The sequence below is a fragment of the Osmerus eperlanus genome, chromosome 8 (genome assembly GCF_963692335.1).
Source record: "Osmerus eperlanus chromosome 8, fOsmEpe2.1, whole genome shotgun sequence".
Lineage (NCBI taxonomy): Eukaryota > Metazoa > Chordata > Actinopteri > Osmeriformes > Osmeridae > Osmerus > Osmerus eperlanus.
Window position 1 is genome coordinate 8435596 of NC_085025.1, and position 14835 is coordinate 8450430.

The window sequence follows — 14835 nt, forward strand, 5'->3', positions numbered from 1 at the left end:
GTTATCATCCAAATAATTATATTTGACTCCTTATCAAATAGCTTTATCATGTATGTACTGGGACCCTCCAAGCACTTAGCACACTATTCTCAAGCAGTAACCCACCTCATGTTACACAACTCACATTTCCCCATGACCCCCCTGCAAGACTTCTTAGATTGATACGCAAAACATAAGGTCATACACAAACAAGATGGCTGTTTGAGAGAAAACATTGTAAGTTTATCATACAGTTTTACATTTACATGAGAGAGCAAGTTGAATGTGGCACAGACTCAGTGGTGGTGGGGGCCGTGCAGCTGCCCCACTCCCATCCAACGGTGTGACAACTGCAGCAGAGCCAGAAACAGCAGCAGTTAGCAGCACAGACAGGCAGCAGCTACCCCCAGAAAAGGGGGAGGGTGCGTGGTGGTGTGTGTGTGTCGCTGTGTGCTCATACATGCATTTGTGTGTATATGTGTGTATGCCAATCTGTGTGTGTGTGTGTGAGAGACCATGACATGGAGCAGGATCAGTGTCTCAGTGCCTGCTGTCCAGCTCAGGATGCTTAATGCAGGAGTCAGCGATGATGATGATCCTGGCTTAGATGCCTCAGGACAGGCAGGCAGGCAGTAGCTGTGACTCTAGGCTTCATTCATGTGGTTGAGGGAATCACAATGGGTCTGCAGTGAGTGAGTGAGTGAATGAAATGTTTTCTGTTCAGTTGTTTAATCTCTTTAGTATCAGATTTCTGTCATATTATATTGGTTCAATACACAACAAAGTGAATTGGATCAACCTAAGGTCAAATCCAAAAGGTCAACAACTAGAAGTGACCCATATACAGTTCTTTATATGGCCGCCATCATCCCACTTCGTCTCACCCTTAGTTTGCAATGTCATCCACTGCATCTACTTCAAACATGGTCTACGCCGCAGCTCCCCTTGCCTCCATGATTCCCCTCTATTCTTCCTCCTCCTGATCCGCCAACACCTACCTCTCCACTTCCTCACTTCCTCATCGTCAACTCTCCTCTCCCCCCCATCTACCTTCCATTGTCCCCTTTTCCTCCCCCTCACTTCCCCCCTCATCCCTTCCTCCCCCTCAGTGGAAGAAACAGCTGAGGCGTCACCCCAGGTCACATGGGGATGGCAGGTGGGACAAACCTATGTGGGACACCCATCCCCCTTTCCTTCCCATTGCGTCCCTCCCTTTCTTTCTCTTTCTAAATGTCACCCTGGTTTCAAGGGTGTGGCATCCCTGTGTCGGAATGTGCCAGGTGTTCAGAGTCTCTCACGTTGACAGGATTCCAGAGACAGAAATCTGTCATATTTTATTCCATCTTCATTGCAGTCATGCCAGCATTAAAACCCTCTTCTTAAGGATCTTGATAAACTCATATAGTATATGACGTAAACATTGTATGTTTGTGTGGATCTGTGTGTGTTCGCAACCAAACCTCTTGGTATGTACATTTAGATTGAAAGTGTAATAATTATTTGGTGAGATAATAAACATATTGAAACTGTTTGCCACTATTCTCAAGGATGATATTTACCATCAATGCTTTGTTAGGGAGAGAGCTGCTTTGTTGTGTGTGAACCTGGTATGCTGGAGTCCTAGATCCCAGAGGTGTCTGTGGGACAAAGACAAGAGGAACAGAAATGTTGGGCTTGTCATCATGGCTATGTTTATCTATCAACACAGAAAAAGTAACCATGGTGATAAATCAACTTCATGTACAATTGATAGATTGGGCCACCTGGATGTCCATAATGATTTTGGTAGATTGCAACTCGAATCCACGAAACGTGCTTACAAGGATATGAGCTGCAAATTGTATCAATCAATTCATATAAAAATGTGATCCAACGATATATCATGAAGGCATTCATTTCCCATGAAGGGGAAATAAAACCTTTTGTTTTGATATTTCGCTTTCCGAATTTATGATTATGCGGCTGTTTTACCTACGTTCGTGTGCAAGGTGTGCACTGTGCACTGAAAGCGCTTTTAGCAAGGGGAACTTTAGATTGAGATTTCAAGGATCCGAGGACTGTATTTACTGACGGACCAGGTCAACAACTGTCCAACAAATTCTTGTACAGGTAGCTATTACATACTATAACATCGGAAAAGACGATGTTATACATGTTGAAATTTACGCGAATTAATACGACTCTGGGTGAAAAAGTAAGCTTTTGGTCGACTGCATACCCTAATTCAATCTTGGCGTGAAACCAACGTTTGCATCTTGTTTCGCTTGTAAGCTAATGTGGGGTCAAATTTTGCTCAACAATCACTATTCTGTATGCGTATGTGTCTCTTTTCTTTCCTAGCCATGTTACTAACCACACATCGCTATGCGAAAGCACTGCAGCTCACCCTCGCGGTCATCAAGCCAGATGCAGTTGCGCATCCCGTGATTATGGAGGTGAGTCGCTAAATAACCAGTACTGGGCGAGATAAATGGTATGTTTACATTGTCCTGTAGAAGTCCATGCCTAGGAATTGATTGAGAAGATTATGAATCAACATGCTGTTCATGGTGTCAATTACTCAAGGTGAAATGGGATACAGGCAGAGGAGTTGCAATATACATTTAGAGCCAGTAATCTAGCACGGGTCATTAATCAACCTACCAGGGTGTTGACTAACAGTTCAAAAATCATGTAATCCTCAATCGATCACAGTTAGGGTAATGCTGTAGAGTGTAGAACTTCTCTCCACAATGGTATCTGTTCCCATGGAAATAAAAGTCTCAAAGGCTGTGACTCTGTATGTGCATGTTGTTAAAAATATATTTAAATCCTAAACCATGTCCATTGACAGCTCAAGCTCACCAAATGCAGGATTTAATTGGTGAAAACCAGTGACATAAATGTTTTGATGAAATAGGAGACAACATAAAATAGTAACATGAATAGGTTTACATATTTAATAAGTGTATTACATGCAATTTCCTTACAGGCCCTCCACCAGAAAATCCTTGAGAACAACTTTGTCATCGTCCGTTGTCGAGACTTGGTGTGGAGACGACAGGATTCTGAGAAGTTCTATGAAGAACATGCAGGTTAGGCAAAACTAGTATAGGGCTTAAGATCTGTGAAGCATGCAGGGAACAGAGTAAGCTACCCTTATGTGGAGCTATGTGTCTGCATGCTACTATTAACCAGTGTATTATCTCGACCATCTGGCTCTCAAAACAATAAAAACATCTGTGTCTTTGACTGACCAAGTGAGTAACCTTACATATATATTGAAGAATGACCCGGAATAACTTTTAGTTGTGTGTCTTCATGATTAGGTTTATCATTGTTTCTTTGATGATTTTTGTTTTGCATCATAGGAAGATTCTTCTACCAAAGACTGGTTGAGTTCATGTCAAGGTAGGCTTCCATTTCACAATTTTAGTGGCACTGATTTTACCTATCCTTGATATAGTAGTCTATACCTAATCCTGAAGTGAGAAACAAACAGTCACGTATTCTCTATAGCATGTGTTATATATCTGTCGCCTATTGTACTTACATACATACTTACATACAGTATGTGAACAGGAAAACAGCTGTTCATATTAAAATGGGGGAAGAGTTTGTTTGAAACTTATTACACTTCCCACTGAGCCAACACATGAAACACCACCTCGCTTTGTAGCTCAGGGCCTGTTTCTTTGAATCATCCCTATCTGGGCTTTGAAGCAGGAACATTGGGCTCTCAATTGTCAGCAGATGGCCATATTTAGAATCCACTCTCAGGGCCCTTGGTTGGGGGAACTGGTGCACACCCTATCTACAAGCATGATGCAGAACACTGAGGACCGCACAATAGTTGAAAAGTAAGAAAGCAGACGGCTGCAGTGTTTTTTCTGCTGTTGCCATGGCAACCTAGGCCTTGAGGCATTGCTCCTATCGCTGGGATGAGCGGTGATGTGGGATGTTGCCACACCTGGAGTTGGCCTTTCTGTGTTTTATTTAGCATAAACCATTGGCTAAACATGTTTGATATTCATTGAAAGTAAGCAGTTTTCTCAGTGGAATTGTTGTTAAGAGTGTACTGTCTTTTACAATGTCTGAATACAGACATAAATAACTTGCCCATTGGCTTGTGGTTTTTGAATAATCGTTTTTCAGCTGCTGTATCTATAGTGCCAATGAACCGAGTTGAATTGGTTAAATATGATATAATGTAACAGTAAGGGTAATGATGGCTCTATGTACTCTTAAGTGCTACTATCCTGCTCAATCTCTTCTTCTGTGACTGTCCCACAGTGGTCCGATGAGGGCATACGTGCTTGCCAGAGAGGATGCCATCACTGTCTGGAGGGAGCTCATGGGCCCCACCAGAGTGTTCCGGGCCCGGTTCACATCTCCGACCACAATCAGAGGCCAGTTTGGACTCACAGACACCAGGAACACCAGTCACGGCTCAGGTGTGCACACGGTCTCTTTCACGACGGTGCAAATTCCTTTGCCATGCCCATCCATTTTGATGTGGGGACCAACAGTTTCCAACTTTATATTACTCTGTCTAGATTTTATATATTAGTCATTCATATGTTTTAGCAGCCATTATTGTATTAACCTGTATTCATCTTTCTGTGAACTTTCATTGGTAATATATTTTCTACTTGTGTGTTTCTTGGACTGGTTGAATAACACAACATATTTTCCATCCTTTCTGATCTTCAGATTCGTTGGAGTCGGCGCAGCGAGAGATCGCCTTCTTCTTCCCAGAGTTCCGTGTGGAGGAGTGGATGGAGAAGGAGGAGCCCTCATTCAGGAGGGGTCTGATGGAGTACGACCAGCAGAGACACATCCACACACTACCCGCTCCTCGCTGAGCTCAGATCACACCAACATACGATCCCTGCTCGACTCACAGTAACTCGGTGGTTCTCAAGCTTTGGGCCTTGATCCCCTGGAGAACGTCAAGCGATTGAATGGGGATGTAGTAAGGACTTCCGGACAGGATTAAAGTACCAATATGTTGCTTTAGATAAAAATATGATTATAAGGGGAGGCTAAACACATTTTTTCCAATTTGCAAGACCTGACCTGAACAGGTCTGAAAAGCACTGCAGTAACTGATCCTGGAGCAGATCTGAACCAAACCTGATATTTTAATGTTTATGTGTATTTCCTTAGTACTCTTCCATTTAGAAAAAATGTTTTTGCTTGGGTCTCACTGGAGTGTCAGGTGGGCGGCCTTTTTGGGAAACGCTTATTTATTTCATTGTGTTTATATGAAATCTATCAAGTACACACAAGTAGATTTGTTTCTCTTCCAAATAAGCCCATGGTTATGTTACAGTACATAATATGTATTACCATAAGAATACCACTGAAAGTGTGTCTTGTGTGTATAATACATTCACCCTTGACATGTTTTATACGGAACAAAGTGTAATGTTTGACTGTAGATTTGTTTAAATAATAATGTTCTACTTTGATAAGAACTTAGATAAGCAAACTTAACGATGCCATACAACTTCCATGAAGTGATTTCATTTAGGAAAAACTAAGAATTAAGTAGTAAACTGTATGATTTATTTTCAGTACAAATGTAGACTGTTCTGATACACCTGACAGGATAAGGTAAGCCAAGAAGACAGTGTACAATGTGCCCTATTACAATTCATACAAAATATAAAATGGGTTGTTATCCAGTTATAGCCGCTGTACATCATGTAGACACAAACCATGTCTAAACCAGCCAACCCTGCTATACTACATGTACTGTAGTTGTACAAGAGTGCACATGCTTGTCAAGTTCATGAATGCAGTTTGATAGAACATCTTAGGAAATGTCTAAATTCTATATAAATGAATATATGTCCTTCACGCCGTTCCCGGTTTCACAGTGTTAACCTTGAATAACAATGGTTTTTGTCTGTGATAAAATAGTATGTACTGTTTGAAATAGGATTGTCGTTAAGGTTTCTTCTCACGCTGTTTTGTGGGAAGAAAGAACATGTCTGACATTGGAGGTTTGTTGCATTGCTTTAACCAGCCAAGTAGACCTCTTGTAAACATGATCCTCTAAAAGAACACTTGTTATTAGCAAAGACGAAACACGACCAGTCACAGATAGAAATACATGTACATTGCAAAACATCAAACTTTAACACTTCCTACAAAGGGCGAATAGCTAGTTCACTAGTGAAACTATTATATCAGTTTCAAAAGCTCAAAAGGCCTTGGAAACTGTTGGTCCGAAGTCCTGTTTAAAAAAAATACAATATACTCTTTCAGAAGAAGCCTTGAGTTTTTCACTCATAAAAGTCCTTATCACGGTATTCAACAGCTTTTGGTCGTTATAGTTTGTAGGTACTTTAGCTCAGGTCTCTCAGTGCACCTCTGTGTTCTCTGTTGTCACTTCCTTCAGAGCCTCCATAGGCTTCATCACCTCGTAGGTAGTGAGGGACTTCTCCTTGATCTTGCCACTCTTGTCGACTTGACGAATGCTCTGTGTCACCGTGATGGTGACCTGTTTGGTGGACATTCTGTTGTCCTGCCACTTTGTCTTTGGGTGGAATAGAGGAGGAGGAGGGAAGGAATGAAGAGTTTAGGACTTTAAGAGGCGTAAGGGAGTCTAGCTGAGTGAGGGCAAGGATGAGATGACTGAAGCTCACCCATCTCTTAGATACTATTGGCACATAGTGTAAGGCTACTGCATTCAAGTGACCAGAATGGTGGCCAGAGAGGAGTGTGTGAGGAGTAAATGGATGACTCGTGGCAAGACACTAAGTCAGCAGATCCATTACACATTAACCATGTGACACATGGCTCATTAAATGCTATTTGTTTCCAGAACATCCAGTGAGATACAGGCTGATCAATGGCTCAAGTCAGACCTAAGTGTGTCCAGATACACAGAAAGACAGGAAGGTGTCAAACTATTTGTCAAATCAATCCACAAAGGAAAGGGCAAGATTAAAAAGTAATTGTAGGCCGGTAAAGAGTAACTCACAATTTCTTCTGTGCGAAGGACACTCCTGCGCTGTACGGTTGTGCCAGTGGAAGGTAATGACACATCCTGGTGTTGGGAGGCCAGTATTGCAGGCAGACTGTCAGGATTTCCTCTATCAAGGCTGGCCTCAGACATGGCAGAGCAAACCTTCAGGTAGGCCTGGGCAGGAGTAGGCACGCCATCATCAAAGAAATCTGCAACTGAAAAACAAAGGAGGTTGGTGGTGTCTAAAGCACTTCCTACACTACTATTATTTTGTTCTGTAATGCAATAAAGTTTCAAGGACTAGTGGTTGAATAGATGAAAACCATGTTTGGTACTTCTGAGTCTTTGTTTTCAAGACGAACGTGTGGGTTTAGTAAGACCTGGTCCAGTGATTAAATTTCCCTCTGCATCGTCCTGTTGAAAATTTCAATTGGCACTCGGCTTTGATACAGGTTTAGTATTTTCAGCAAGTAGAACAGCTTATTTCTCCTCACATGGACCAAAGGCTCTATGGCAGCCTCTAAAGACTGTAGCCATCTCCTTAGCAACCAGAGAGGCCTCATGGCAACATTCAATTGGTAGCTTTTGATACACCCCCCATTGAAGCGTTCATCCTCCCACATCAAAGAGTACTGGTGCCTGGATATACAGAATTGTTAACTGTGGCCAATTTAGATAGGATTCCATCCCCCTTTGCATTGTAAAATGCTGTGTGTTCCCTGTTGAGTATCTGGCTGTAAAGACCAATTCTTACTGTACAATCCTCTGAATTAAACACTTGATTGGTGCAATGGCTTTTGTCGTAAACACAATGACCAAACACAGCGTGACTGCATTCAAAAACAAAATCAAAATAACAAAAAAGACATACTCTGCTCTCAAAACAGTATTTTCTACCCCGCAGAAGAGTAATAAATTGATATTTAATTACTGCGGACATTATACGTTAACATAATTCTATAAAATATGAGTACAACTACTGGAAAATATTCTCAGTCTGTAAAGCCCAAAGGGTCATCTTTGAATCTGTGCTGTGCGATATTCCCCTTTGAGAACTGGTCAGAAGACACCTTCTCTCCTACTCGTCCTGATCTAGGAAAGCAACTGTACTTAGATGACAGAATAGATAACAGCTGTGCAGAAGGTCACAGGCTAGGTGTGAACTACCCAAATATCAACAACAATGCCCTGACATACCCTGTGCCCACTGAGTCATCTCCATAGATCCAACATTCATGACACTTCTTTAGAGAATCAAGGAGAACACAAGCATTGGGAATAACACGTCTGGCATATCAAATCGTTAAGAGGTTGACAAGAAGACTTTAATTTAGCCTAATTCCGATTTGACTCCCTTCAAACAACAGAAGAAGAAAGGAAGACAGAAGAAAGGAAATTGGACTGAATGTAAGAATACAGCTTGGTGGATGTGAACACAAGCCAGATCTTTTAAAGATGTCTACTACCAGGGGTGTCGCTTTTTTCAGAAATGAAGCCCATCTCGGAGGAGTTCTCTGACGGGATGCTGTGTATGGACGACAGGGGGATGTCTGTGTCGGTGCTTGGTAGCCATGTTGACTCTGTCTCCTTGGTCCAGCTCTCCAGGTACCGTGGCTCCAAAGCATCTGTTCTGCTGCCACCACAACCCATGGTTCTCTACTGAGAGAACCTGTTAGATCCCACCCCGGGTAAGGTTAGGACCAGTCAGGTGTCCAGTGTTTTCTTCCTGAAGCTAAAATGACAATGAGGTTCAACAGTATTTATTGGTTGAAGTTTGTACATTGTTGTTCCTCATTCAGATAGTGTCTTTGTTTCTGGTGAGTTTCAATGATGCGACTATGGATTGAATTGGACAGACTTGGAGGCTGATCTAACCAGTCACCTGCACTCTCACTCCCCATTGGTCTTTTGACATCACAGTCATTGGCAGACTTCCTAAATGATATGACCTGTAAACAAACCAAAAAAAATTTAACCCTTGGAATAAGCTCTCCCTATTGAGTGACATTGATAAACTCAAATGGTATCACAGTGTCATATATGCTCATTTCTGCCATGTTTATTTCTTGACTAAAATCAGAGAGTGGCAATCTTAACTGATTTAAAAAAATGTGTGCCACATTTTCTCCCAACACAAGAACAAAAATAAAGTCATTAATTATATGCTACATAGAAAAAGATTATGTATCGAACGGACTCATCGCACTCATTTTCACCGGCTATAGAAAAACAAAAACAAACGTGAAGCACTGATCTAATGAACGTATCGCATACACGGGATATAGATAATGCGAAGCAGAACTCATTGATTTGGCGCAATAAACACTACATTTTCTGGCCAATAAATGGTAGCATAAGGCCTACTTACTATTGATGTAAATCCGCCTCACATCTATGGATCCGTGATTCTAAAGATGCGCTAGCTAGTATAATTTGATGTAAAAAATGACACTCCTCCACTCAGTACGCGTGCGTGCGTGCGTGCCTGTCCATGTGATTGTGTTTGGTCTGTAGGTGGCCTATTCTTATGCCATCTGGTTTTATTACAGCACCCTGTTGGCGATGCATTAGCCTACTATAAAGACATAAACATAGCGTGGTTGCTCTAAACCGGCTCTAAACACCTCTGACGCACCTATCTGCACATGATAAGAGTTAATCGGGTTTATGATGTGCACCACGTGCTGAGATTGCTCAGCTTTCTCGACTTTTGAAGAAAAACGTAATTAAAACATTATTTATAATTTGTTAATGGCCTCTATTTATCACATTTCACATATATCCAATCACAGATCACATTTTATTAGATTTATTTCAATATTAGACTAATTTATTGTAAGTTTATTTGCTTAATTCAAAAGGTTGTCAGTTGTCATGAATACGCTAGACCTAGATGTTTTCGTAATATGTAAAGCTTTAATTTCATAAATAGGCATACGTGCATTCTTTTACACGTAGTAGGCATAAAAAGATTAGGCTAGGAGAGGAATTACACGTAGAAAAATACGAAAGCCGAGATAGTGTAGGCCTACCTTAATGTCCACAAGGGGGCAGTAACGATTAAGTTGTGTTTCTGGTGGGTGTTCGGTTCGAGAAACAGGTGGCAGTTTGGTTTAAATATGAATTTGCTATGTTCAATCCCGTATATCACATATATAATGAGTTAATCTTTGGGCCTATCATTAGATGTGCTCTGAAATATTTACAAACATTACAATCTGACAACAACATACCATACCAAAAAGTACCTAATCAAATGATAATCAAAAAATCAAAGAAATCACCTTATACATTCAAACTGTGGATAGAATTAACAATATTTTTGTTAAAGGGAAGAGTAGATGTGTAAGTCTAAAGTAATATCTTAAAATGAAACAGTTAAGACAGATAGGGTAACATTCAATAGTAGTTGCTACTCCCTCAGTAGGCCAACTGCATTTCCATAATTAATTGCTTTATTTCTGACTTGGCAGTGAAGAGGCCATACATCACAGCAGTGTGAATACTATAGAGTCAGCATGGGTTGGGGATTTCCATAATTAACTTGAGAAGCTGTACATAAAAGTATGTATTTTGTTTATTTGAATGTGGAAATGTAAATAAATAAAGAGTTGTTTGGCACCTGAGTACGTCACACTAATATTGCAGTTGCTCACATTTATTTTTCTTTAAATCGGAAATAATTTGGGATGTTACAACAAAACTACTGAATCTTACGTAAACAGATTGTGCTAATGGGGCAGTTACATCCTCATACCTGTCACAGAATGCTCTGACAATCTAACAAATAACCACACATGACATACCAGGATCAGTACAAGATCTAGCAAAGTATACATGTTTGGACAGTCAAAACACCAATATTGACATTCTTACTATTGTATTAGAAACATGTAACCTATATCTAAAATCCCAGACTTGTGATTAAGGATTTAGCTACACTGAATCTAATTACCCTGAGTCACACAGCTCCAGCCCTCACTTAACTCTCTGTCACCACCTTAATGAATCCTAGTTCTCATCACTGCCCAGTCAGTGCAAGACCTGATTTCTGTTGATTTGTGTGCCCTGCCGACAGGCAGTTCACACGCTATCGGACTGGACATCGACAGACCTGTCTGCACGTTACACTGGCGATTCATGGAGCAAAATGACCCACACAGGGACTGGTGCAAATGCCTTTGCAGTCTCTAAGCAACACATGATTGTGTGTGTGTGTATGTGTGTGTATGTTTGTGTGTATCTGAGGTTTCACTCAGGTATGGGCACCAACTAATATAGAAACTATAACCTATACTTTATACTGTATAAGTAAGAGCTCCTTTTAATGTGTGTATGTGCTAAGCATTATTTCCAAGGCGATTGATGAACACAAGGCCAGCAGCAGAGCTGTGTATTTGAGTAAGAGTGTGTAGACATTTGACATTGTGTGACTGCCATGTGTATTGTGTCTATGTAAAGCATAAGCTGTGGCATACGACTGTAGCTGGAGAAGTTTGATAACAAATAATAAGCATTCTTCACTGGTCCATGAGGCTTAGGGGGAAGAGGAGAGAGGGGACTTTGGCAGCGCTAGGAGGAGAGGCAACTTTGTGTTTCTGGGACTGTTTGTATTTGGGGGGCGACAAGTGAGCCAAATGCAGGGAATGTGAGCCGAAGCCAGAATGGTACTGAGGCTTCATAAAGACAGACTGAGTTACGGATTAGAACACTCTGCCTGGATACACCATCCATCTAGTGGTTATCATTATTCATTCATGTGTCGATCCATTCATTCATCTCTCTATTAATGCTAGGAATCTCTGTTTGTGTGTGTTTGTGTGTCCATGTTAGTCTCCTACGATTATCTGGAGAATCGGGCACTCTGCAAAATTAATGGTCCTTAAGTGTCCTTTTTATAATCCAACGGACTGCAGTGCCACGCCGCGATTGACGTTGTTCGGATCAGCATTTTGAATTTTTTCACATAAGTGAATGTGTAAATGCGCACAAACTCTTAACACTAAATCAACTACACATTATTAGGCACTATGCGCCTAATAATGACTATAGTTCAAGTAATCTGTATTTGTGTGTTTCACTGACATCTTAATCACCGACTGCATCACGGGCACTATGCACTAATTCAGTATAACTACTGAACACATATTTCAGTTGTAGGCATGGTGTTTCAATTTATGAAAGCACCTTTTCAATGATGCCAGTGTTGTACACAAACTTGATAGACTTGATGTCTCTATGAGAATACTGATTGTGTAAACTCTACATCTGAGTCATTCAGTCATGAAGAAGATTGCATGTGATGACTGTAGACAGAGTGACCTTTAACCTCTGCTCAAAGTAACATTTGCATTGTTGCATTCAAATGCTGTACCACACTTAAGCGAACAGATTGACAAAAGCTCCCCTCCATTCGGGGAAATTATCATGCAACAGAGATAGTCAGGAAATTCTTACCTACAAGGAATGAGGCTACATTAATCTCAAAGCTATAATTATTCACAGTTAGTCAGAGGCTCATATCATCTGTGTGCAGTTAGGCTTAGAAATGTTATTGTTCCTCTTTTTCCTCTATTTCAAAGACCCCCTCCCACTACATAGTCTTCAGGCAATCAGCAGGATAGTTTATTTCTAAATAAATTCAGGCCTAACACCATAGAAGCCCATGCAAATAATACTTTTACTAACAGGCACCTGCATGTAAGTAAATAAATATGTTTTAGAGTATGGGTAGCCTATCAAATCACACCTCTCAATTATTCCCACTGGACACTAGGTGGACTGAAGCAATGTTCTAGTTCCTTATTCTATTTCCTTATCAACATTCTAGTTATTATCTAGTTTCTTATCCGATCTCTCAATTAGGCCTACAAGAAAATCTTACCAGAGTCACACTAGGTGTGGAGGACCCTGGAATTGGATTGCCTCTTATCTTTGCTACCCCAAATCCATCCGCAAATCGCGAACATTTCCTCCGTTGCCAAAGCAACGAGAGCTTTGGCTGAATTGGGCACTGCCAAGGGTCAAGGCTAAGCCGCATCAATCACGTTTTCTTGGCAGCGTGACGCGCTTTGCGCACGCTGACACTTGTTCCCACTCCTAGCACCGGTCCAGCGTTCTCGCTCTTACATCAACATCTGCGCTAATGTGATGTCTTTCATTATTGCAAAGTGCTATCACCAAAATCCCACCAAAAAACAGTGTTCGAGGTGTCTGACGGTATTGTTCAAAAAAGTATATAGGCCTAATATAGAATATAGGCTATAGCCAATGCTAACATAAAAGTGTGATTATGCAACTTTTCACTTAGTAGCTACCTATGCCTTTAAGCTGAAGCCAAGGCTGCATGTTTCAAAATCGAGCGATATATCCATAGGACTAGCTTACATCTTGAAAAAAATACATTGTTAAGTTGCGGGGTGGGGTGTGCGGACGAAAAATGCTGATAACATTGAAAGCAACAGGTCGGGTCGGGCATTATAAATCATGTTTAACCTAAAGAGCTGAATACCGTAGTAATACCATGGTAAAAGTATAATGCCCCGTTCATACGAGCAAGTTCCTGACCTTAAAAATCAGCAACTCCCACCCTTGCCTTTTTCAGTCTAGTAAGTCTGTAGGCCTAAACGATTCTGCACTTCATTTTTTGAACCGATATTCTTCTAAACTATATAATCCTATCAAAGAACGCAGCATGTGCCATAATATGCTTTAGAAGGGGGCTTACTGAGTGAGAGAACATTTGTATTCATTCCTCAAGAATTCTTCAGGACAGACGCTTCGTTTTAGGGAAATTAACCGCAGAAGCTCTTACGGAACTAACATATCCATCATAGCGTTAACCACCGGGCGCGTGGCTGGTTCCGCAGGCTGGGGGTGGAGCCAGAACGCTTTACAGTTTTTCACAATTGCTAAAACACATTCTTGAAACAGTCACCCATTTTCTCAAAACTGTAAACACAAAACCTCATCTTCAAGCACTATTTACAAAACCTCTGAATCCTCTTGCAAAATGAAACTTTTGCCTTAAAACACTTTTACCTGTGCTCAAAATCAAGCTTTCGCCTCAAAACAGATTTACCTGTGCTCAAAATCAAACACTGCTCTCAAATCATAAACAAAGTGATCAAAATGATATACATTATCAAGCAGTCAGTAAACAATACACAAAAAAATTGAAAACACATTGTTCAAAACATATAGTTCTGAAGGAGAAGTCAATTTTTACGTAATCTCAAAACAAATGTCATATTTATCCGTCATTGTCTTTTGATGAACGACAACATGTTCTATCATAGTAGCTCAAAATGTATCAGAAATTACTACTCTGCTTTGCTCTTTGCAATTTTTTTTGTTCTTTCTCCATCCTTGTACCTCTATACAGTACTGTACCCTGCATCTCACTACTCACAACTCACTCTTGTTCTTTGTTGATATGAACCTGCAACCAGTCAAAATCTATTGAGCAGTCAGTACTGTTACTGTAACAAATGGAAAGCACAATGTTCAGGGCCATACAATTTGTTCATTGTACAGTATACAGCCTACAATGCACTGTACTACAGTATACAATACTACAGTAAAAGGGACAAAAATCTAAGGAGTAAACATGTGATCAATGTGCTTCTTCTTGTCTTTGGGTTGGGTCAGGCCAGAGCACTTCGTCGACATCACAAGCAATATTTTCCCACCTTCAACAACCTGTTTTCTCTCTGAACTGGCTTTTATGGTTGTGTCACATCATTTGAAACAAGTGAAATCAATTTTGAGTGGTTGTGTTTTGTCAATGACATGTTTTCTCTATTTGTATTTGATTGTTGCCATTTGTGTTTACCAGTATGGATGACATGTGCATTAGAGTGCAGAATGTGTTTTGAGAATGAGAATGTGTTTAGAGT

The 14835-nt window shown here is 40.7% G+C and overlaps 2 protein-coding genes across 3 annotated transcripts; one reads left to right on the forward strand and one right to left on the reverse strand.

Annotated features, from left to right (window-relative positions):
* Positions 1 to 1949: 1949 nt before the first annotated feature.
* On the forward strand, positions 1950 to 4828 carry nme6 (NME/NM23 nucleoside diphosphate kinase 6). 2 transcript variants are annotated; one of them, XM_062468174.1, is made up of 6 exons: positions 1950 to 2173; positions 2320 to 2414; positions 2951 to 3053; positions 3330 to 3369; positions 4252 to 4412; positions 4672 to 4828. In XM_062468174.1, exons 2-6 carry the CDS (start codon positions 2322 to 2324, stop codon positions 4821 to 4823), a joined length of 549 nt encoding a protein of 182 aa, XP_062324158.1. In that variant the 5' UTR covers positions 1950 to 2173; positions 2320 to 2321; the 3' UTR covers positions 4824 to 4828. The 2 variants fall into 2 exon arrangements, with proteins under 2 accessions (XP_062324158.1, XP_062324157.1); XM_062468173.1 differs by having other exon boundaries at positions 1950 to 2088.
* Positions 4829 to 5281: 453 nt separating this feature from the next.
* baalcb (BAALC binder of MAP3K1 and KLF4 b) lies at positions 5282 to 9535 on the reverse strand. Its single transcript, XM_062468172.1, has 5 exons — positions 9306 to 9535; positions 8820 to 8886; positions 8404 to 8669; positions 6953 to 7152; positions 5282 to 6505 (listed from the first exon to the last, which is right to left on the reverse strand). Exons 3-5 carry the CDS (start codon positions 8585 to 8587, stop codon positions 6329 to 6331), a joined length of 561 nt encoding a protein of 186 aa, XP_062324156.1. The 5' UTR covers positions 8588 to 8669; positions 8820 to 8886; positions 9306 to 9535; the 3' UTR covers positions 5282 to 6328.
* Positions 9536 to 14835: the final 5300 nt, after the last annotated feature.